Source organism: Abramis brama (genome assembly GCF_963993115.1).
Source record: "Abramis brama genome assembly, chromosome: 12".
NCBI lineage: Eukaryota > Metazoa > Chordata > Actinopteri > Cypriniformes > Leuciscidae > Abramis > Abramis brama.
Genome location: NC_139974.1, coordinates 17326654 through 17352406, shown reverse-complemented (window position 1 = coordinate 17352406; position 25753 = coordinate 17326654). Strand labels below are relative to the sequence as shown.

General features: G+C 39.0%; 1 protein-coding gene across 5 annotated transcripts; it reads left to right on the top strand.

Annotated features, from left to right (window-relative positions):
• The first annotated feature begins 1350 nt into the window (after positions 1 to 1350).
• ddah2 (DDAH family member 2, ADMA-independent) lies at positions 1351 to 25753 on the top strand. 5 transcript variants are annotated; one of them, XM_084130053.1, is made up of 6 exons: positions 1351 to 1557; positions 2760 to 3311; positions 3376 to 3564; positions 11445 to 11564; positions 11711 to 11854; positions 25044 to 25753. In XM_084130053.1, the coding sequence occupies exons 2-6, from the start codon at positions 3021 to 3023 to the stop codon at positions 25158 to 25160; spliced, it is 861 nt and encodes a 286-aa protein (XP_083986179.1). In that variant the 5' UTR covers positions 1351 to 1557; positions 2760 to 3020; the 3' UTR covers positions 25161 to 25753. The 5 variants fall into 5 exon arrangements, with proteins under 5 accessions (XP_083986179.1, XP_083986181.1, XP_083986183.1 ...); XM_084130055.1 differs by lacking the exon at positions 1351 to 1557 and adding an exon at positions 1646 to 1779; XM_084130057.1 differs by lacking the exons at positions 1351 to 1557; positions 25044 to 25753 and adding exons at positions 1649 to 1877; positions 12104 to 12961.

Below are 25753 nucleotides of genomic sequence, written 5' to 3'. Positions count from 1 at the left end.
TTTCTCAAGGATTAAGTTAATTCAACTGCTGGATCCATGATGATGAAGTCTTCTGTAATAATTTGGTTGTGGTGGTGAGACAGCATTCAGCAGACAGAGTGAAAATCCAAACCAGTTTATTAACAAATGTAATCCAAGGTCATAGTCCATACCAGGCAGAGGGTCAAGCACATGTAAACGGTCCAAAATACAATCCACAGAGGAAGACAGGAACAAGAAATCCAAAACAAGGGGAAAAGATCAATCTAAAGAAACCAGGAACTGCTCAAAATACTGACAGAGCACAAACAAGACTTCCATCTGAATGAAGGCAAAGGGCATTTAAATAGACAGGGTGATGATCAAATGAAACAAGACACAGCTGAAACAGATAAACTAATAATGAGCAGAGGATTCTGGGAAATTAAGTCCAGGAATAACAGAGTCTATGGAAACGGTGAGGGACTAGGCAGCCATCAGTTGGCACATGATGGCACCTGCAGCTGACAGATGTAACAGTGCCTTTATGATTGAAATTGATATGATAAAGTGACCTGCATTGAAACATGTTTTGTGTATTAACTCATATTCATCTGCTAAAACCATAGCCACAGCCACAGTGAACACGTTTCACTCAGCAATATCCCTGATAGCACACGATAGCATCATGGAGACGTCTATTTGATGTGCGTGTTTACATCTGGAATACATATTTTTTTCATCTGCAATACGTCTATAGGACATTTCCTGTCAGATGTCACATAGATGTTTAGAAAATGTCTTTATGTTTATGATTTAGAATGTATGTAAAACTGACATCTTAAAGACATCAAATGCTAGTAAACAGCAGATGCTCCCAGATAAAGTGATCTTTAACAGACATCTTGCAGACGTGTGCTGGCTTGGCAGTATGCTTTTAAACTGCTCCAGAACAACAACATCAAAAAGGCTCTCGTAGGACTAAACACATGATGCATTAGCCTACACACCAATGCGTAAAACACAATTTATGTGTTTGAGTGCGATGTTTACTCAACCTAAAATTTCTGTACACTTTTAGAACCGCACTTTTGACTTAATTCTGACTATCGGCCAGGATAACAATTAATCTGGTTTCCAGGTAGGCCTATATATTTCAACAAAAATATGCCTATTTACACATACAAATGTAATCACAAATAAATCAGAAGTTTCGTACCGGGGATCCGACCCCCTATAGCCTACCACATTCTCACAAAATCCTGGGAAATATGACGTCCCCATAATAGGAAAACAACAAATCTATGACATGTAGACCTACATTTCACAAATAATCTGTTATTTGATGAGACAGAGGTCACAGCTGAGCTTGAGTCCGACCTACATATAAAAAGAGTGGATTAGCGAACAGCTGAAGTTAACAGAACAAAACCTAGTCCCCGTTGTCATAGCTCAAAATTCACTGAACACATAGTCTGGATGAGTTCTTATACATTTTTTTCCCCATTAAAAAAAAAAGAAGTATGTTTAGTCTAGTTTCACGCTGGAAATGAGGAAAAAGGGAGCATTGGAGGTGTGGCACTGTAAACAACCGGACGGGTAAGTGGAAAATACTGAAACATGTTTTTCATGCGGATCAGAGTTAGGCAAATTTAAAGAACTTCTGTCTTTGTCGCATTTCGCTCCCCTAGGTTATCGGATATGTGTTTCCTGTTTAAGTCATTATTTAGTAAATCCCCCATATAGTCACGCAGGAGAAAAGGGATTCCAGCAGGATGGATGGATTGAGGGGGAAGGGAAATAGTGAACGTTAAGTGAACGGTATGGTGTTTGTGTATGGCCGAGTTCGAGTTGTTCAAAACAATTTAGCGCTTTATGCTGAGAGGAAACTGAGTTAACGTGTTTTATCGTATCACAAGGTAGGATAATTTGTTTTACGATTTGTCGTAATTCATCAGGGCGTCAACTTTGGCAGCCAAGACACTGTTGAACAAACTGTGGAACCGCAAACTTGAACCGTTTTGTGTATCAGCGGTGACTTTTCAAATACATTTCATTGAATCTTTTCGGGAAAGTCATCTAAAGTGGAATGAATTTATCTTTAACTGACTGGCTTTCGTCTTTTTTTTTTTTTTTGTTAATGTTTGCAACAGTGTGTGTGCTGTTTGTTTGTTAAGACCGGGACAGTATGATAATGTTGAATGTGCCCTGGCTTACACCAAAACAGCGATTGATCCATTCGTAAGATAATTTTAATAGATGCACAAGGTAACCGGTATTATTGTCTTTGTTTAGAAGCTACCTTTTATATTTTGATTGTTTTCTTTTTAGTTGTGGACTACACTTAGCACTTGGGCATGGTAACTGAAACAATACCATGGTTTTACTGTTTTGGAAAACATGCTACAGAATATTTTTTGCTGCTTTTTATTTCTATAGGTTATGCATGTGTGTAAGTTCTGGCACTGTAATGCACCATAATGTTTACTCCAAGTTCAAAGCATTTGAAAACAGATAATGTGCATTATCCACTGACAAGACCTTTAAAGATTTGGAACAGATACAGTGAGGTTAATTGTTCAGTTCAGCAATGAATGGTTACAGGAAACTAATGTGGACTGATATAAAATGACAGTGCTTCTCAAAAACCTGTCCTAGAGACAGCACTATGACTAGGCTAGATGGACTTTAAAGTGGACTCAAACAAGCCAATGCCATGCTCTCAGATAGGCTTGATACAGATTAGTCAGTTTGGTTGATAGCTCTTTACAGTATAATTTTTCTCTCTCTCTCCACCACAGGCAGTATTAAAGGGACAAACACACTTCTTGAGCTTTCTACCCAGGGGATTCAGAGATGTCAAGAATGATTTGCTGATCCAGTTGTTGTTGTTATGAGCTTTCAATAGCTTTCACTCAAAGACGGTCCTTCATAGACTTAAACTTGCTCAGTTTGTGAATCAGTCACCCACAGAGACACGTACATACACCCATATACAGTCAAGCTCATACAAACATTCACTAGACACCTGTCATACAAGCATATCTCATACACACACCGTCATGGCCAATATTTATCCGTACGGCTGCTTCACTCATGCTGTCGTCAGATGTATCCCAGAGTCCTTTGGGAAGTTGGCAGAGGGTGGAGAAGGGTTTCAGACAGACCTCGCCAAGGCCCAGCGTCAAATGGGGGTGCTGACAGGTGCACTGAGGCAAAAGGTGGGGCTGCAGTTGATTGAAATTCCAGCAGACTCTGAGCTGCCTGAGAGCTGGCGGATCGAAGACATTGCTGTGATCCAAGGCGACACGGCACTCATCACACGACCCTTCAAACAGCAGAGACGCCTTGAGGTAAGGGGCAGACACATGGCTGTTGTAGATGTTACATGGTCATACGTGTGTAAACTTTCTTTAGGCAGAGGCCGTGCGGCGAGTCCTAAATGAACTGAACCTGACAGTGGTGGAGATGGGTGATGAGGAGGGGGGGTCTGGTGGAGCCACTCTAGAAGGAAGTGATGTCTTCTTTACTGGAAAAGAGTTCTTTGTGGGCATTTCGAAACACACCAATCACAGAGGGGCAGAAGTCCTGGCCGACACCTTCAAGGTGAGTGGTGCGTTTTTGTTGAATCGATTCTGTTTGCATTGGCTGATTAGAATAATGTATATGTAAGAATCATGCACATTAACATTGTAGATATCAAATACAGACAGATTTTAATAATGAAATATAGCTGCAAGCAGCAATTAGCGGGGTTCAAGCATTTTAAAACCTTCATGCCAACTATGCTGTTAAGGTCTAGGCCAACCCGAAATGTAGGGCTGACAGCCTGACACCATAAAATATCCATGATGGAGAATATGCTAAAACACATTCACAAAGGAATGAAAGGCTTAAACAATAATACTTAATATAGACTAAAGCCCTATTCGGACAGGATTAACTTTACAAGGGTAGATGGAGTAATGTAATTTTACCACACTGAAAAAAATGATTCATTGACTAGTTGAATTTACTAAAAAAAATTATGTTAATTGGATCCACATAATTGATTTTAGCTACATTTAAACAAATGCATTACGTTGAACTAAGTTCAGCTTAATGCATTTGTTTAAATGAATCAAAATCAATTGTGTGGAACCACTTGCAATAATTTTTTTTAGTAAATTCAATGATTTCAGTAAATTCATTGAATTTACTAAATGTTTTTATCGTAAGTGGTTCCACACAATTGATTTTAGCTACATTTGAACAAATGCATTACGTTGAACTTAGTTCAACGTAATGCATTTGTTTAAATGTAGCTAAAATTAATTATGTGGAACCAATTAACATAATTTTTTTTAGCAAATTCAACTAAGTCAATGAATCATTTTTTTCAGTGCACAGGACGTCTGTAATATTAATGGTCAATTCGCACGGGATAAGTTCCTTTTCGAGAACGGTCACTTCGTATTACATAGCTAATGTGCAGTGGGGAAACTCCTTTCCTTGAGAAATATTGAAGCTAATAATTTAAAACGCAGTGCAGCTGCACAGCAAACACAGCAGAGCATCTAGCTCGCCCATTGGCTGTACTGTGGCAACTGCACATCCTATGGCCAAGCGCCTCTGATGCGTGACCCAATCAAGTGACTTGGCGCCAGGCACGTCAGAGCGTGCCTCAATGGGCATGGCATAAGCCTATAAAGGGAGCCCATTCTGGCCATATAGCAGATTTTCTCTCCTTCAGCGACTCTTCACGTCTCTGACTTCCTCTGAAGCCTTCGCCGTATGAAACAAGCCAAAACAGCTAGAGCAAGCCTTTGCATACAGTGAACAGCGCCTTCAACTCATCTTGAAGCCGCTCCTCTTCTGTCGCTGCTCTCCTGAGGCCATCCGGCGAGAAAACTCAGCAACACTCAGTTTCATAAAAGAACAAATTTAGCGAGCGTTGTTCCAAATGCCTCGCCCCTCGTGCGGAGTGCGCCACGTGCCTGGGACCCGCCCATGCTGAAGCTGCACTCTCTGCCGTGGGCTGCTCTCACTGTGAGAGCCTGCCCATCTCAACGCTGCGGACGCGCAGACGGGACGGCAACACCGATCCTCCTGCACTTCCCTTTCCGGCACTACTTCGGCACTATTCTAATAGTGATTTTATAATTTCTAAATATGAATTATAGAAACACATTAGTAAGTAGTAAGAAAAAAAAACTATTATAACCAGAGGACCACTCATTAGCTTGCTTTCATTTAAATGTGTCTGTTTTAAAAGTGTCAGTTTGTCTCCACTAAAGCAAGGCACATTTTCCATGTTAACTCCTTTAAACATGCTTACACACACACACAATTTGTTTATGTAGCCTAGATATTTGAAATAAACGATAGTTAAATAAATGTTTATTTTAGGCCTCCCATTTAAAATATAGTTTTCAGGTGTTATTGCAATCCTAATGTGAATTTGCAAAATATGATGCATAAAATGAACAACTGAAGAGGTAAATTTTGATAAAGTCATTTGTAATGTTTTAATGATTTTATAAAGTCTACAGAAGTTGTTATTGATAATTAAGAGAGGTTTATATGTTGATGATTTCATTAGATACCATGATGGAGATCAGTGTTTGATTTAGTTGGGCTCTTGACCCTAATTTATAATATTTTTTTTTTATCTGGCTGCTGTAAATGTGTGTTTATAAAACACTTGTTGTGGCACAAAAGTCAAAAGAAAATATAATCAGGTGTGGATGGTTGTGTTTTGATGATAAAACTCAATTTAACAACACAATTTAGTAACTTTATTCACTGAACTTATCCCGAGCCTAATCTCTGTTTAAACAGGTTATCTATTATTAGTTTTTCATTATTAATTATAGTAGAAATGTGATACTGTAAGATCCATTGTTGTGACTATCAGATTTAAAAACCTCTGTGGTATTATGCTGACTCACAGAGAGATCCAGAATCAGCATATGAATCTCAACGATGGTGACATTAAAAGTTTTATGTTGCAGTGCATGTTGGGTACCAGCACAGGTACTCACCCATACTCCCATCATGCAATGTAGCACGAATACTTTTATCACCATTGCTGAGATTTATATGCTGATTCTTAATGTCTGTGTGAGTCTAAGTGATGCCATAGATGATACCTTTTAGTGCACAAACTGTTTGTTAAATCTTTCACTTTATCTGTTTGCCACAAAACTGCTGGCTCTTATGTTGTAGAATCACAGTTTTGATATAATAAATAAAACTAATAATACATCACCTGCTTCACAAAAGAAAGCTATTAGTTTGACATTACTTTTCAGCTGTTATTTTGTCTATGGAGCAAATGACATGAATATTGTGTGTATGTGTGAAAAACAGAGAACGATTACAGAGGCATAAAACTAGTTAGTGCCAAATAGGGGCCGATTTCTTTCAAAATTCTTACAGAACTCTAGAGCTATTAGTCGAACATGCTCACTGAGTTTTGTTCTGATTAGCCTCCGGTAACCTTGTCTGATAGCTACTCAAATTTCATTAGCGGCCATGGTTTTTGAGATATGCCATTGTCCTCATAGACTATCGTGGCACCTCGTAAAATTTTCTTGATAATTATTGACAATCAGATTCCAGAGAATCTTGCTGCACTGGTTTGGTTCTGATCGGGCCAAAAGCTGAGGACTAGTGTGCAAAAGTAGGTTTTTCACAAAATCCAAAATTACTCAAAATTGTCCCCTGAAGGGTATTCCAACTAGTGTTGTCACGATACCAAAATTATTGTTTCGATACCGATACCAAGTCAAGTATTGCGATTTCGATACTTTTCCTGAAAAGGGAGAAACACTCTCAAATATCATTGCTGTGCTTTATTTTAAAACCGGGACAACATTCTAATCATATAACACACTAATAAATGAACATATGAACAGCAGATATATTAAACATTTGAACAAAATATGAAATATCAAAATATAAAAAATAAATTAGAACAATGACATTCAAGGTAAAAAATAAATAAATTTAGCAGCATTATCTCATTTATCATAAGAAACATAAGAGCTTTATCTTGATTCTGAACTTTGAATAAAAATATGAACAGCGATTATATTAAACAATGTTTAATATTGGTAACATATGATAAGCCACATTGGTGATATATTTGACGTGGGGAGAGAGTTGTGGAAGGCCTATACTTCATGTTAAACATAAATATATAGCAGCAAAGACAACGTCGGCAGTGTTGACGGCAAAATAGGCTACAGAATAATTCGTTCTGTATTGAGAGGTGCAATATTTGAAAATCGATAATATTTTTTTAAATTACATTTATTGTATTTATGTCAAAACTTTCAAACATCAAAATGTCATTTATTAATATGTATTCGTGTCAAAATGACATAGAAACATCTTTTCCTATTCTATTTTGCCTGGAAACGCTTCCAACACGCTTCTATTTCTAGCATGCACGCGTTTTCCGTGCGTCTCGAGCTGCACCCAGACGCGTGTGTCACGCAGGCAGTTAACATGGGAGCCGAAATAAAAACGGACACGACACGCAGCCAGTGTGTCGCCGGCCATCTGGAACGCGGTCATTCTTAGAAGTATCGATACTAATAAATTAAGGAATCGTGACGTTTTTAATTTCCGATTTACTTTTGAAGTATCGGTGCACCGTGCAACAGAGCAAGGTAGGCAACGTACTTCCATATGTCACTCCTCGCGTCATCTTTTTCTACGAGTCGTGGACCACTTGTGCTCGCACATGCAGCCATCTCGCTGTAGTGTTTTGTCACATGACACTGACAGCGGCAGGTTCTATGCTGCGTGCGTCAGGAAAAAAACACAGACGTCCATAGGGAGGCGTTTTTTTTTTTTTTTTTAAGTATCGATACTGATAAATTTAGGTATCGTGACGTTTTTAATTTCCGAGTATCGCGATACTTTTGAAGTATCGGTACACCGTGCAACACTAATTCCAACGATACAAGACACTTGAGCCTACACCGGTTTAGGAGTTATGAGCCATTTCGTACTTTTGACCGTTGTAGCGCCCCCGTCAGGCCGATCGGGGCGGGCATTGATGACGTTGTAGGCGGTGTGAGTACAACCAGCCCTCAAAGTTTCAAGTCTCTGTCTTATGGTTCGGTCTGCCCGATCAGTTTTAGATGGAGAATGCTGCATCATGGGAAAATTAACAATAACAATAGGGTTTCAGCACTACGCACTTGAACCCCTAATAAAAAGGGCCTAAAAAAAGGCCAATAAAAAAAAACCCAAAAGGGTCTCAGCACTTGACGCTTGAGCTGCTGGTTACAAAATCTTTATCAAGCCTTTTAACATGTACCTCACTCGCTTTTTGCATTTTCAGCTCATTTATCATGGAAATGTGGTGTTTTTTGGTGTGTTTTTTTTTTTTTTTTTACCTTTTAAACTGTAATACCTCTACTGATGGCCCGATCTCCATAAAAGTTTGCACGCTTCTTTAGAATAATATGGCGCACATGCTCAGCTAATTTGGTGAAATTCTGCGTAGAGCAGACCATGTCATTTAAATGTCATTTTGCATAGGATAATATGGAGCATTTTTCACCTTTATAACAGTTAAAGCGCCACCAATGGCCCGACGTCCATAAAAGTTGCCAAGCTTCTTTAGGATCACGTGACGCATGCGCACACCCGATTTTGTGTGGTTGTATGCAAATCAGGCAGGAAGAGGGCCACTTTCAGCCATTTCATGGGATTTGCCATAGAAATACATCATTTTGACACCTTTTTAACAGTTATAGCGCCACCAAGTGGCCAGTCACCGTGTCCTTTTTCACGCGGCCAAAGAATGAGCTCTTACATAGGTGTACTGAGTTTGGTGAAAATATCTCGTTCCGTTCACAAGTTGTAGCCAATTTAGTAAAAGGGGCTCCTCCCACTTCGAACGTTTTGGCGGCCCTTAAAGGTGCCATGTGTCAGAATTGAGGTAAAAATATCCAAAAAATGAGCTACACGCATCAAAAGAATGAGAAGAAATAAGGGCAATGATGTCATTAAAAAAATGACAAGTTATAGTGCTGCAGAGATATCAACCTGAATTAGCATTAGCATTACTAGCCACGGCCCGACAGGTGTCGTAATACCAGTTTCGGCCATGGGAGGCGGTATGCGGGCAACATAACCACCAGTCAAACATGCAATACACGAATAACTCGCACGGCTTGTGGGCGTACTTGAACCTGATGTCAATCGTGTGGAAAGTAGCCTACTGTCCACTACTATATTCAAATAAAATCTGATTAAAAAAAGGAACAGAACCAGAGTAAACATTGGCACTGCTTTTCATCGCTGGAGACAACTAATGGACATGAAAGAAATGAGGTTCGACTCCTAACTTGTAACATTTCTTTTGGATTGGTAAGTAAGATGCTGTTAGTATTTCGTTAGAAGTTTGTTTTATATGTTTGTGTAGTTTTTTCGGGAAGTTATAACATAGAAATGTATTGAAGGCTGTTCGATAAACGTATATATAACGTACATAAATATAGTATTGTAATAGTACACATATATAGCACAATCTCTATAGCTCTTTTTTTCTTGCCAACTAACTTACGTGACCTATATTATGTTTATTAAATGGCTTTCCTGAGGTAAATCTGACATAATTGTTCTCCAACTGTGTTATTGACCTCTTCACGCTGATAAAAAACACTGATGTATGTAAAAACAAATATTGCATCACAATAAGTGTAATTGTGATTGTCAAAACATTTGGTAACTAAATAGAATTTTATGCAGTTTAGTGACAACATGTTACAATGTTTACATTGTACAATGACTGGTAGGATACAGTTTTTATTATTGCTTGACAAAAATTTAAAGATTTCAATTCCATTCTTGTGATTTGATTCCGATTTTTATTCAATATTGACTAATTTGGATACATGTTTATTTTAAATTTTATTTAAAAAAATAATCTCACCTAATGCTGTAAACATAGAGGGCCCAATCTGCTGGTATTTTTAAAGGTTAAAAATAACAAATTAAATTAAATATAATGCAGTTTTTGTTATAATAACAATTATTTAATGACATAAGTAAAAATATAATAAAAATGTAATATAATGCTCAGCAAAATCCCCTATCTAGCTATTTTTTTCTATTCAATTAACATATGGTCATTAAATGGCTTTCCTGAGGTAAATGTAACGTTATGTGACATAATTGTTCTCCTGCTGTTATACTGACCTCTTTCCGTGGTTGAAAAACACTAATTGGTCGATATTATGTATACTTTCGGTAAGTTGTACTGCATCTTTAAATAAAAAAGTAACAGATGATCGGTTCACGTGCACTTGAACTGAGGCGCTCAGCGATCTGTCACGTCACATTTACAAGCGCCAAACGTATTTTTGTCTGAATTTTGTAATAAAATTGACGGAATCTAAGAGCTGAGAATTAGTTTAATATCAAAAGTACCTCTTTGCTCCGCAATTTTTCTGTGCGTGAGAAAATGGATGTGTGGCGTGAGAGCGTGTGAAAAGTGTCAATTGCGTGAGAGTTGGCAGCCCTGGATGTGTGGCGTGAGAGCGTGTGAAAAGTGTCAATTGCGTGTGTCTCACGGTGAATGCGAGAGAGTTGGAAGCTCTGGTTACGTTGGCGCTAGCTTGGTCAACATCAGCGAATGCTGTCTGTCAAATTAATGTAATTCAAACTAACAATAAAAATGTAATATGAACAAAACGAATATGAACATATTCACTGGTAAAGGTGAAGGGGAGTAGCTTGAAGATATATTCATACTCTAGAGTAGACCAACTCACTTTCTGGAGGTATACTGCCCCCATCTGGTATGTAATGTGCAGTATGAATGTATTTTTTTTGACACAAGGCACCTTTAAGGACTGTGAACCGAAATTTTCTTTTTATAACTATTGACAATCAGACTCCAGAGAATCTTGCTGCACTGGTTTGGTTCCGGTCAGGCCAAAAACCTAGGACTAGTTCACAAAAGTAGGTTTTTGGAAAAACCCAAAATACCCGAAAATTTTTACGGGTGACGAACAAATCCGAGGTATGCATTTTGTCCGCCTTGAGCCAAGGATTCCAGCGACATAAGACACTTGACTGTTTTGGAGTTATGAGCCATTTCGTACTTTTGACCGTTGTAGCGATCGGGGTGGGCCTTGCCGACGTTGTAGGCGGTGTGAGTACTACCAGCCCTCAAAGTTTCAAGTCTCTATGAGTTGCGGTTCGGTCTGCCCGATCAGTTTTAGATAGAGAATGCTGCATCATGGGAAAATTAACAATAACAATAGGGTTTCAGCGCTACACGCTTGATCCCCTAATTACATTTATCAATGGGTTTGAACTGAATTCTTGCTTTTGTCCTTCTTGTTTTGTCAAATAATCACAATGTGCTTATTTATTTATTTATTTATTTATCGTTTGATATCACTGTAAAATCCTGTGCAATTACCAGCAAAAAGAAAATAACAATTGTTTGATGTTGCTTGGTGCTGTGTGTTCAGGACTTTGCTGTGTCCACTGTGCCCGTGTTTGGAGGCTCTCGTCTGAAGAGCATCTGCTCCATGGGCGGCCCCAATACCATCATCATCAGTAACAGCGACGGGGCCAAAAAAACACTCAGAGTGAGTGTGTGCAAGTAAAATACAAAACATGATCTCTACATTAATGTATATAGATGTATGCACTTTTTTTCTGAGGAGATAATCACATTATCAACAAGGATGTGCCAAAAGTACTTGGGCACAAGTATTGTGTTTTTGTGTTACAGGTGATGGAGCAGCTGACTGACCATCACTATGAGATCTTGTCAGTACCTGAGGAGGTTGCTGCTAACTGTGTATACATCAGAGGTCCTGCAAAAGTGGACTACCTCCTGCATCCCACAGCCGAAGAGTGTCCCAACAGTATTCCTGTGAGTGAAGGAGGATGTACAGTAAAAGCATTTACATCAGAGAATAATCAACAACACAAGCCTGATTGATCAGCAGTTTTTTAAGACTAAAAATAACCCAACAAACTTTTTTTGGGTCATTTTTGCATCCATCACTACAGATTTTTGTCAAGTTGGTCTTTGTGATTAATAGGAAAAATAAAACCATTATTCTAAATATTTTGATAAAATTTGAGTGTAACTCTGCACTTTCCTACATCTTTGATTCAGAGCAAAAGCATTTGGGTCTACTCAGTGAGGAAACAACAATAATCGATTGAGGACAGATTATGAAATGTCAGGGCCTTCAGCTGAGACATCCACTGTAGGTACTGCTGATGTAGATCTGAGGTAGATAGACAAACAACCATTGAATGTGTTCCAGTGATGTTTGCCACAAATTAAATATTGAAATAATGAAATATTCCTGGTACCAACAGTGCCAGAACTCATTATTGCAGCTTTGATGTTATATACTATGTGTAGTACATTTTTGTCTCAAATGTACATTACACTTAGGGCTGGGTGATACAAAGATTATATCGCAATATCTTTGCTGATGTAAAATATTATGGAATATTGTTTATGTTGCGATAAACATAATGTTGCGATAATGTTAAAAGTTTTGTTTATAAAAGCATTATGCCAGTTTCATTCACCTTTTTTGTCTCATGACTGACATTAGATAGGTGCTGCTTTCAAATGCTACTGTGCGTATTTGTGCAAGCTTTTGCAGCTTTTAAGCATTGCAGGTCAATCACAGACATGTCTGAGCACATGAACAATGTGGCCAATCAGAGATGTTTAGGTTAGTTAGTGGCGCATCCACTCAATACGTTCACACTGATGACATTGACAGCTTCAGTCAATTATAAAGGGAGCGTTCTTTGCTCATGTTCTGTTTGTAACCTATTCACAATTTGAATAAGAATATTTTGCATGCTACTCCCTTCACACTTCAAAGTTTCTGGATTGACAACCGTATTTTAATGTGGAATTGAATCAGAAAATGTGGTAATTGACAATGGTTGCACATTTTATATAAATTTGCTGCTGTGCATAGCAGGATCATGATCATAATAATACATCCTTGGGACTGGTAAATATTGTAGTTGCTTGGTGAATATTGTTGAATATTGTGAATATAGTTGACTGGTGAATATCAGTGTATCCATTGAAATTCTTCTGAATGTTTTGAATGCCCCAATGTCTAAATGTTAGTGAATTACTGAGTAAATTAAAATCTTAAGTCTAGCATTTGCATCAGCTGACAGTTTTGTCTGCTGGCAGGTAATAGAAGAAACAGTTAAAGTAAAAGGGAAAAAGCTGTAGGTAAACAATCAAATAATTAGTCCACAGACTCCAGTTTAAGTCCACCCAGAACAGTAAATAATGATTAAAAACAATGTTGGGAACAATTACACATCAGGAAAAGATACCATATATAAACATTGCCAGAATTCAAATGTCTAACTAATCGTCATCCAGTTGTCCCAATACCAAAAATACATAATGCATTACCAAAAATACATAAATCTATCATAGATCCTCCTAGACCCATAGTTTCTGGTATTGGCTCACTCACTGAAAAGTTATCAGAATTCTCAGGACTCTCATATACAACAAATTGGTAAAACAATTACCTTCCCACCTAATAGAGACTACAGATTTTTTAAATAAATTACAATTGCATTCGAATTAAGATGACCAAGATTGGTTAGTAACATTGGACGTATCATCTCTATACACTTCGATTCCACATAAAGAAGGTTTGGAATCTTTGGAATTTTTTTTTTTCTACAGAATTCTACATTACCCACACAATTTATTTTAGACTTGACTAAATTTATATTAACTAAAAATATTTTTTTTTATTTGAAAAAGATTACTACCTTCAAATACAAGGCACTGCTATGGGCACTCCCTTAGCACCAAGCTATGCAAATCACTTTAAGGGTAAATTAAAATTAGACTTCATTTACAACAACAATCAGTTTGGGCACTGCATTAAGTACTGGGCAAGATACATTGATGACTGTGTCCTTATTTGGAAAGGAAGCGAAGAGTTTTTGAACACCAGATTAGACTCAATTACATTGTAAGTTGAAAAATACTTATCTATACATTTTTTGGATGTTTTGATATCAGAGATCAACAACACTGTCTCCACCACGGTATTTCGTAAACCAATTGATAAGAATACATTATTTTTCGTCGATAGTCATTACCCGTTACTTTTGAAAATCCTAATTGTTGGCGATTTGAATATACATGTAGATAACGAAAAAGATGCATTGGAATTGGCATTCTGAACTCTATTGCAGTTAGACAACATGTGTCAGGACCTACTCATTGTCATAATCATACTCTAGAACTAATATTATCACATGGAATCAATGTTGATCTCGTTGAAATTCTACAGCAGAGCGATGACATCTCAGATCATTATCTAGTCTTGTGTATACCATCTAGCCAAGGTTGCAAAGCCGACTAATAATATTCCTGATCAGTTTCATCTCCTCAGCATCCCAGATAGCTTAGAAGCACTCGACATTGTGACAGAAACTTTTGACTTTCTCTTTTCCAGCACTTTAGACACAGTTGCTCCTTTGCGCTTAAAGAAGATTAAGAAAATAGTCCAGCCCTTAAGAGAGCAGTCAAAGCAGTGCAACTGGAAGAAAACAAAACTTTTTTTTTGTATTTCATGGAAAGAGAGCACGATTGCGTACAGAGAGGCCTTAAAAGCTAAATTAACGAAAAATAAAGCTTCAACCCCAGACGTTTCCAAGCAGCACAGCAGTAATGACTTTATGAACTTCTTTACTTACAAGATTGATAATATCAGGGAGAAAATTATAACTATGCAACCGTCTACTACAGTATCGCATCAGGCAGTGCATTTGATTTATTCATTGCTATAGGAGAGGAAGAATTTTCTAAACTCGTTAAATCATCTAAATCGACAACATGTATGTTAGACCCTATACCCTACTAAGCTATTGAAAGAGATGCTTCCAGAGGTCATAGATCCTCTTCTTAATATCATTAATTCATCTTTGTCATTAGAATACGTACCAAAAACTTTTAAGCTGGCTATGATTAAACCGCTTGTTAAAAAAAAACTCAACTTGATCCTACAGAATTAGTCAATAACAGGCCGATCTCTATTCTACCTTTTTATTCTACCTCTATTCTAGAAATTCTTTTACCATTAAAAGAAATGGTATCTGCGAGGATTTCCAGTCAGGATTTAGACCGTACCATAGTACTGAGACAGCTCTCATCAGAGTGATTTGCTCTTATCATCCGATCGTGGTTGTATCTCTCTATTCGTGTTACTCGATCTTAGTGCTGCATTTGATACTATTTACCACAACATTCTTTTAAATAGACTCGAAAATTATGTTGGCATTAGTGGAATTGCATTAGCATGGTTTAAATCATACTTATCTGATTGTTATCAGTTTGTAGCAGTAAATGAAGAGATGTCTTATCGATCACAAGTTCAGTATTGGCGTACCACAAGGCTCAGTGCTAGGACCTTTGCTGTTCACTCTGTACATGCTACCCTTAGGAGATATCATTAGGAAGCATGGCATTAGTTCCCTTTCGAAGGGAACTCGACAATACGTCATCACAACGCTATGGGGAACGCCTCAGGCGTGACAGGTGTCTGAAATCAAGTATCAACTCAAAGCAATCATGTTGACCGGCGACAGCCCGTGCATCATCAGCTTGAATGATGAGCGCGCAACCTGGATGTATAAAAAGGGCCCCTTGAAACCGTGACAACATCCTTTTCGTCTTCAGGGACTGTTTTGTCTGTCAGAGAGTGTCTTTTGCAATCGAGACAATGAAACGCATAGAGAAGAAGAAGAATTCTTTCCGCAAGTGTGCCGACCCGTGTCCTAGATATTTGACACCGGAGGACTCACACGATTTGTGCGTTTTCTGCCTGGGAGAAAAGCATGTGCGGGAAGCTCTCGAGGGAGTTTCCTGCGCAAACTGCGAGCGGTTTTCTTTGAGAACGCTCCGCTCTCGTCTGTCCCACTTCTCGAAGGAAGTGGGCGCGGCATCTGAACCCCGCGGTTTCGGTCCCGCTCGGGCTGAGGCTCGGCGGCGCTTGAGTTCGTGGGGCTCTCAGATGGAGCTGGCAGATCAGCTGGAGAGGGGCGTTAACCTCGCGGATGATCTGCCAGCTGACGAGGGTGAGTTACAGGTCAATGTAGAGGATGATGTTCTTTCTCTTTCTGATGGATCTGTAACTGGTTCTCTACGGGCCGGGCAGGAATCGGCTGCCGATGATGTCAGTCTGGTTGAGACTGAACCATCTCAGCCCTCCTGCCCAGTGTACGCTGAGTTGGTGGACGTTATGGGGCGCGCCACCAACAGATTGCAGCTGCATTGGAGGCGCGTCCCGGAGGAACCTGCTCGTGGTATTTTGGACGATCGGTTCCTCCCCACCCGTAAGCCACCGGCTCGGACGAGCCTTCCATTCCTTCCCGATCTCCATTCTGAGATCGAGAAGGCATGGAAGAACCCGTTCTCTGCGCGTCTTCATCTACATCAGCGGGCTAGTTTTGCTGCTGTGGAGGGGGCCGCGGAGCACAGGTATGTGTCGATGCCGCCAGTGGACGAGACGTTGGCCAACTATCTCGCCTCTGGTCGGCCATCGTCACTGGGAGCTCCGACCCTGCCATCCAAGCCGCTTAAGACAACATCACGCTTGAATGGCAGAGCGTACACGGCAGCAGGTCAGGCAGGTGCGGTCCTTCAGGCCTACCAGGCTGACCTGCTGCGGGACCTCGATCAGGGGGCCAGCCTGTCCCCTGACACGGTCGCAGAGCTGCGCCGCACCACGGATTTGTCTCTCCGGGCCACCAAACAGTCCGCTGTTTCCATCGGTCGTGCGATGGCAGCTATGGTGACCACGGAGAGGCATCTGTGGCTCAACCAGGCTGACATCGGGGAGAAAGAAAAAACCTTTCTCCTAGATTCGCCGGTTTCGCCTTCCGAGCTTTTCGGACCTTCCGTCGAGACGGTGGTCGATAAGTTCAGGGAGGCGAGGGCGCGCTCTGAGAGCTGCATACCGCGGAGGTCCTCGGCCCAGCCCAGGCAGGCCTCATAGGCCTTCCTGAGTATGAGCTCCCACATGCTGTGGTCACCAGGTTACAGGCCTCACCGGCCTTCCTGATATGAGCTCCCACCTACTGTGGTAGCCAGGTTACAGGCCTCACCAGGCCTTCCTGGATTCGGAATGGCTAAGCACACACACTTTCGTGTCGTGTACTTTCTAAAATCCATATTTATGGTAAGGGTTATGCGCTGTCCACTTCGTTCCCTTTTTTACGTGGCTTAGACTCCAGTTCTTCACCTTGGGTCCCACTCTAGATGCGTCTTCTGTCGCAATGTTTTACGACAGGCGCCTCCCTTTCAAGCTATCTCCCACATTCTGTGGTTACAGGCCTCATTAGGCCTTTCTGAAGGTAGCCCCACATTGTGTGGCTGTCAGGTTACAGGCCTCTCCGGCCTTACTGAATACGAGTTCCCACTTACTGTGGTCGCCAGGTTTCAGGCCTCACAGGCCTTCCTGAGTATGAGCTCCCACATACTGTGGTCGCCAGGTTACAGGCCTCACCGGCCTTCCTGATATGAGCCCTCATGTACTGGAGCTCCCCACATGAGGGGGTCATCAGGTCTTAGGTCTCAGTAGACCTTCCTGGTTTTGAACCCTCTCTTACTTCCCCAGTGTTCGGAGCGAGCACTAGGTAGACCCGTGGATTGAGCGTTTCTTGAGGTTGAGTCACACTCTCCGGGAGATCCCGTCTCTGTGATCCGGAACTGAATGGTTTCTGCCAGCTTCGCAGGCCTTCGGTTTTTGGATGCCTTATCCAAGGCAACTTCCGGAGGCTCTGTCTCGGACAGACAGGCAATGGCCAGACTGTGTGTCTTAGTGTAGATCACCAGGCCAGCCTGGTGGTATTTCAGGAGGCATGCTCCCCTGAATAGTCCCTTGGGTCCCCTAGCCACACTCCCTAGAAGTGACCCCTTCTATTGGAAGTTGTGGTCCTAAGCCTTTGAGCTGGCCCAGATATACCCCCCCCCCCCCCCCCCCCCATTAACTATGTTCTGGCGGTTTCTTGGTTCATTAGCTTGGGCTATGACCGGTAGGGAGTGCTGTCACTGACAGCCCGATGTGACCTAAGGGTGAGTGGTTCAAGTGTTTTCTGAATTACTGGTTCTGACAGTTGTCACTGCCTTTGGGCATGCACTCCCCTCAGCATGGCGGAGTGGGTATTTCGTTCCCCATAGCGTTGTGATGACGTATTGTCGAGTTCCCTTCGAAAGGGAACGTCTCAGGTTACGAATGTAACCTATGTTCCCTGAGAACAGGGAACGAGACAATACGTCTCCCTGCCATGCCTCGGGGCCTGCCTGCAACAGTCCCTTCAGACGATAGGATGTTGTCACGGTTTCAAGGCGCCCTTTTTATACATCCAGGTTGCGCGCTCATCATTCAAGCTGATGATGCACGGGCTGTCACCGGTCAACATGATTGCTGTGAGTTGATACTTGATTTCAGACACCTGTCACGCCTGAGGCGATCCCCATAGCGTTGTGATGACGTATTGTCTCGTTCCCTATTCTCAGGGAACATTGGTTACATTCGTAACCTGAGACGTTTTCACTGTTATGCTGATGATACTTAGCTCTATATTTCTTCACGCCCTGACGAAACTTACCAATTCACAAAATTAACGGAATGCATAGCTGATATAAAAAACTGGATGACTAGTAATTTCCTACTACTTAATTCTGAAAAAACAGAGATTCTAATTATTGGACAAAAAAACGTACTCGCGTAACAACCTAGAATACTGTCTAACACTTGATGGTTGCTCTGTCAAGTCTTTGTCGTCGGTTAGGAATGGGTGTGCTCTTTGATACCGATCTTTCATTTGAAAGTCTAGTATCTGTAAAACCGCATTTTTCCATCTTAAAAATCTAAATTACGTCATATGCTCTCAATGACAAGTGCGGAACAATTAGTTCATGCGTTCATGACATCAAGGCTAGATTATTGTAATGCTATTATGGTTGGTTGCCCTGAACGCTTAATAAACAAACTACAGCTGGTCCAAAATGGAGCAGCTAGAGTTCCTACTAGAACCAGGAAGTATGAGCATATTAGCCAGGTTCTGTCAACACTGAATTGGCTCCCTGGTAAACATCGTATAAATTTTAAAATATTGCTGATTACTTACAAAGCACTAAATGGTTTAGCTCCCCAGTACTTGAGCGAGCTCTTAACGCATTATAGTCCTTTACGTTTATTGTGATCTCAAAATTCAGGCCAGTTGATAATACCTAGAATATCAAATCGACTGCTGACGGTAGATCCTTTTCCTATTTAGCACCAAAACTTTGGAACGGTCTTCCTAACATTGTCCGGGAAGCAGACACATACTGTCAATCTAGATTAAAAACACATCTCTTTGACCTAGCATACACAACACATTATAGACTTCTATAATTCAATGTTAGGCTGCATAGATTAGGTCAGCCGGAACTGGGAACACTTCCCATAAATCCTGATGTACTTGTTACATCATAAGAAGGATGGTATCTACGCTAATATTAGTCTCTCTGTTTATCCTCCCGAGGTTTACCGCAGTCTGCCGGATCCAGGCCATATCCAGATCTGATGAAGGACCTGCGCCTGGACAAAACGACAACGCAGTCCTGAAGTGTTTTACCTCTGTACAGATAAAACGTTGTCGGGATAATTACGGTTCACGTGGCTTCATGGAAGCGATACATAATTCTTTATTATAAATTTTTAAGGCCAGACAAGTAGTTTGTTGAGGGTTGGTTTGTAAGGACTACACACCTGTGCACATATATATATTCAAACGCGCATACCTATAGACTAAACACGTGATGTGCATTTGCACGCTGTCAGCGTTTTCGCGGGTTTACGTTTGTGAGGTATGCGCAGAGATGACCTTTTTTCTACATTTTTTTTAAGGCTTACATCTTTGAATCTATTTCAGGGTTTGCGTTCTCGCGTTAGAACAGTGTCGTGTTAGGGGCCCCTAAGTTAATAACTAATGATCTTTGCAACGGAAGTGAATCAATCTATCAAAACTAACTTTGGTGTTATTTATACAACAATAACTTTATTCTAGAGCTGCTGTAAAGCCAAAACAATCTCTGTTACTGTAATTTATTATTATGACTGTAAAGCTGTTTGAAACGATCTATATTGTTAAAAGCGCTATATAAATGAAGGTGACTTGACTTGACTTGAAAAAAGGTTTACCTTTAAGCCAACTATATAGACTAAGAGGTATTTGCGCTTCAGAAGAGGAATTTGATGAACAATCCAAAATTCTTGGCAATCGCTTTAACTCAAGAGGATACCCACAAACTTAGTTTAAATCAGCGTTTGATAAAGTAAAAAAAAAAAAACGAAAAGAATTCAATTATTGAATAACGATCAAAGAAAAAAAAAACATTCTCAGTAAATTACATTTTTACTTACACGAAACAAAGTTGCCAGATTAAATCTATGGTCAACAAATATTGGTTTATTCTAGCGTCAGATTCTTCATTAAAATACACTTTTAAACATCCTCCAATGTTCACCTATAAGAGATCTTAAAACTTGGCGAAATTGCTAGTCAAATCAGATGTCATACATGACAAAAAAACATACATTCAAGGTTGTTTTCGGAATTGCACATCATGCTCTTCTATTTTACAATGTAAAAATTGTATGTGTTCTTGCACAAAAAGAATATACCACATTAAATCCTGCATAACATGTTAGAGTAAAAATGTAATCTACCTACACCAATGTCCATGTCCATTGATATATGGAAAAAACGTTTATAGACTTCTTTTATATATATATATATCTTATATATCTTGTTTGTAATAAAGTATTTTTAGAGTGCAGACATATTTAGCATTTTTGTACTGTTATATTTGTAGAAAATTAGCTCAAAGGAAATACGAATAATTAATCATAACTCATAATTATTTTTAACCCTTTCATGCATGAATTATGATAACCGCAGTCAGGATTTTTTTTCCTATGTGTTTTTATTGCTCTTAGGGCATGAAAAACAAGAATTGATTTTTATTTTATTTTTTTACACATTTTTCAAAGAGATCTTCAGATGTCCACTTGAGTGGACAGCATGCGGTTGGTTTAAACTTAAGATATAATATATTAAATATAAGACCATAATCAAACACATAAAGTATGTGAATTTAACAAACTAATCAATACAATTATATCAAATCATGTGAAAACTATAAAATATATACAAAAAATATAAATGCAAAATATTGCAAAGGCTTCATACAACTTCATACAAGTTGCACTTCGCGTATCTTTGATATCAGAACATGAGGACGTGATTCCATCAGAATTTTCTACAGTCTGTCAAGGTACAACTGTGGAAACCACTCAGATGCTCCCTCCAGTGCACCAGAGTATGGAGATTTACCCTTATTAGCTGATAATTCTGATTATGTTCAAGATGGACTTGCACATTTCTATCATAGCCCTCCTCTAAGAAAACCTAGTGATACGTTTTTTTCAATCTCATCTGAAATGATAAGTGTTGGGGGTAATGCATTACAAGTAACATGCATAACGCATTCAGATTACTTTTTTGATGTTACAAGTAAAGTAATGTGTTACAAGTAACATGCATTACCTAATCAGATTACTTTTTTATCTAACAAGTAATTAACTACAAGTAATGTGCATTACCTAATCAGATTACTTTTTGATGTAATGAGTAAAGAAACGCATTACAAGTAACATGCATTACGTAATCAGATTACTTTGTGATGTTATGAGTAAAGAAACGCATTACAATAACGCACATTACATAATCAGATTACTTTTTGATGTTATGAGTAAGGAAACGCATTACAAGTAACATGCATTACGTAATCAGATTACTTTTTGATGTTATGAGTAAAGAAACGCATTACAAGTAACATGCATTACGTAATCAGATTACTTTTTGATCTAACAAGTAAAGTAATGCATTACAAGTGTCATACATTATGTAATCACATGACTTTTTTCGATGTCAATGAAAATTACATTCTAATAATACAAGTACATTTATTTACAGTAAAAAAAAGTCACTGCAGATTAAGTTTTTAAGTTTTAAATTTCAAAAACAATATTCACATTATAATTATGAATTGTAGCTGAAATATAGCAATTGATGCATGACGTCCACTACAGTGGACGTGATTAATCAGAGTTTTCTCTCAATCTAAAATCAAAACTTGGAAAATTTTACTGTAATATGACTCATTAGATATTGCTTGATGCTGCAATATTTTTTTTACCTACAAGAGTCTCCTAGGATAGAAGGAATGGGTGGATATTCCAGAGCAACTTGGCATGTCTGACTGAACCTTGGCCATCTTGGTTTGGAGGGGGAAAAAATCGAAACACAAAGGCTTGCCACTTGGTTGCAATTTATAGGATGATGCACCAGGGTCCAATGAAGAGGCTGATGTGCAACTTTGCCATAAAAACCCGTGCAAATTCAAGAAAATGCTTTTTTAATAGCTGTCCACTGTAGTGACCACTATGCGTGAAAGGGTTAAATATTTGGAACAGTTAATAGAATTAACTTAATGTAGCAGAATTAATATTACAATCAATTAATATGTTTGTCCAGCAAACACTGAGGGTTAATTGTTTATTAATTCTAAGAAATTATAATTTCCGGGGTATGGGAAATAACTTACCTACTCTACAGTACTACTCAGAACATGTAGGCAAAATCTGCATGATTAGGGACTCCAGTATATGAGCATGAACCACAAACAACTATAAATGTGACATGAACAAGACTTTATTAACTAGACTAAACACTTAAACTGCATACACATAAATACATGCATACAGTTTAGCAATGGAAAGTGAGCTGAAACAGAATACAGGAAAACAATAGTTGTAGCATCGTTTGAAATTCAGCAGATCAACAGCCTTGAGCAAAGCATCAGTTTTTAGTTCCAACACACCCTTCTTTAAAAGGGTTTAGGATACTTAATGTATCAAACAATAAGTTTGATACTTGCATGTCTCGCCCATTTTGTTGAGGCTCCAGTTGATCTTTGCTGATGTTGTCTTGATGAGAGAGAACCAGTGGGAGTCAGAGGATCTTTGGTGAATGGAAAGACAATGACACAGCCTGGCACAAACTTAGGAGTCCTTAGAAGACTTCTAGCTCAGATAATCTTCACATCAGGATTTCTCAGAAAACGGAAAAACAGGCGTGATCTTGTGATCAGTGATTTTTAAAGTGTGAAGATGTCACACCCTCAGGATTTGAGAGTGCCAATAAGTTGTTCCCTTTGGAGGGAAATTTTACAATCCTTTGTGTTCTAGCAGGGCAATTGAATATGTAATTTGATTGGGTGTTTAAGAAAAGAACCTTCAAGATTCTTATAATACTAATGCATCACAGAGTTAGCAAAATGTAATGTAAATTAACAAATGGGGAACGAAGATTGTAGCTCATAGAGACCAAACATGCTAAACGTGATTTTGGTTTACCATCGTATGCAAGTCTGAAACATTAATCTGTTTAAAAGAGTTTAAAAGAGAGAATGAATACATAGGTCAAACCCCATAAAAGGAAAATCATGAAATGGGAAAATTAGATACATGTTTATACATGTTTCAAGTGGTTATATATAGAATATATAGGATTAAAAGGGTTTATTTGTCCTTTTCAACAAGAATTAAGTGAATCACAACTCTCTGCAGATTCCTTTTGGTCATAAACCTTATCAGTCTTCATGTGTCCTGTAACCAGAGACCTGGGGTCTCATTTATAAAACTGTGCGTAGGAACCTTACTAAAAATGTACGTGCGCCCGAAAGCCAAAAATGGCGTACGCAAAAAAATATTCAGACTTATAAAACCGTTCGTACGCCAGAACCTGCGCAGAATTCACTTTATAAATCCCAGTCAGCGGAAGATTGCGCGCATATGCGTCTCCTCCCCGAAATAACCATCTATGGAGCTTACAACGCCTAGTTTTACTATGCAGATCCTCATCTGCATATCATCTGCATATGATTATTCATCCACGTGATAACGTTTAACGGTACAAGACGCATTAGGCTACATTAATAAAAATCATGTAGTTGCCTATCCTTGCCTTGTTTTTGAATACATAAATCAAATAGTGTAAAATACATTTCAGAGAAAGTTTTTCTCAATCTTTTCCACTGGCCGAATTGTATTTTTAATTGATTTATATTTTTAATGGAAACAGATAGGCCTTGGGCATTATTTGCACGAAACTATTTTCTCAGACAATCTGGTATTATCATAAGCAATTATCTCTGTGGTTAAAACATTAAAACACAGCACGCCACTGGAAAAGTGTTAAAAAAACATGGCATCCACAACAAATATTTATATTGATTGAATATAAAAATGTTGTAACTTCATGTTTAAGTGTTTAACTCCATTAATTTGAATGGCATATTTAATCTAAATGTTTATATCAGAAGCAAAACATAGTTTAAATCATTATTTTATTTATTTAAACTGTTATTTGCGTCAGTTTCACTAAACGGCTCAACGCGCTCGCTGGCGCGGACATTTAAGAAGGGATGGATATTTGTTTCATGTAACAGCTTGGTGAGTGAAATTATATTTGTATTATCTTTCTGTATATGTTTAATTTTCTTTAGATTTTCTGTCTAAAAGTGACCAAAAAGACATTTAACTCCAGCTCACCATCGGTGTCGCCAAACTGCTCCATCTCCAAAACGTTCGTACGCATGGGTCAGAGTTTGCGTGCAGGTGCGCAAATTTTCCCGTCAAGTTTGTTTTTATAAATCACAACTTAGCGTCGGAAGTGGCGTCCTCTTTCAGGGCCTGTTTTGTGCGTACGCCACGGTTATAAATGAGGCCCCTGGTTCTGCCTGTGTGTTAGCTTAATGTAGGATGATAGTTGCAGTTTTCGGGGGGTGGGTCAGAGACCTTTGTTGGGAGAGTGAGTTTGCTGGATTATTCGTTCAATATAATGAATAATTTGTGTGATAATAATTTTTAATTTTGTCTGATTAGTCCAGATGCTACATATTTACTTATCATTCTCTGTTTCAGGCCTTCCAGCGTTTGACAGACTACACCCTACTGCCTACAGCCTGCAGTGAAGCCTCCAAACTCGGGGGAGCACTGTCCTCCCACTGCCTTCTCATTAACAAGAAATCCAACTATTAAGGCACTCTAGTACAATCTCTGCATAATCTCTGCATAATCAGATTCTCATTTACTTTGTTTACATCTTTTCTTATACAGTCAGTTAAAGGAATAGTTCACTTAAAAAAATTAAATTCTGTCATCATTTACTCACCCTCAAGTTGTTTCAAACCTGTATGAATTTCTTTCTTCTGCTAAACACACAGATATTTTGAAGAATTTCGGTAACCAGACAGTTGATGGACCCCATTGACTTCCATAATAGGAAAAAAATACTATGGAAGTTAATGGGATCCATCAACTGTTTGGTTACCGACATTCTTCAAAATATCTGTGTGTTCAGCAGAAGAAAGAAATTCCTACAGGTTTGAAACAACTTGAGGGTGAGTAAATGATGACAGTATTTTCATTAAGTGAACTATTCCTTTAAGTGTGTGGTTTTAGGCAGATATGTTTTATAGCCCAGTTAGAACTGGTTTGCTGTAGTCTGCAACTATCCAGTTGTTCTCATATGTTAATTTTACATATTCATCTTTAACTGTCTAATCTGCTTAGATCCTTAGAATGGACACACATTATGAGATTATTATAATAAATGGCGCTGAAATAAACAA

What these genes read in the sequence shown, in the direction of transcription:
- ddah2 (XM_084130053.1), top strand. Translation starts at nt 3,021, where the DNA reads ATGGCCAATATTTATCCGTACGGCTGCTTCACTCATGCTGTCGTCAGA. An exon ending in AACAGCAGAGACGCCTTGAG is followed by an intron (nt 3,312 to 3,375) that starts GTAAGGGGCAGA and finishes AACTTTCTTTAG; the next exon opens with GCAGAGGCCGTGCGGCGAGT. An exon ending in AGTGTCCCAACAGTATTCCT is followed by an intron (nt 11,855 to 25,043) that starts GTGAGTGAAGGA and finishes TCTCTGTTTCAG; the next exon opens with GCCTTCCAGCGTTTGACAGA.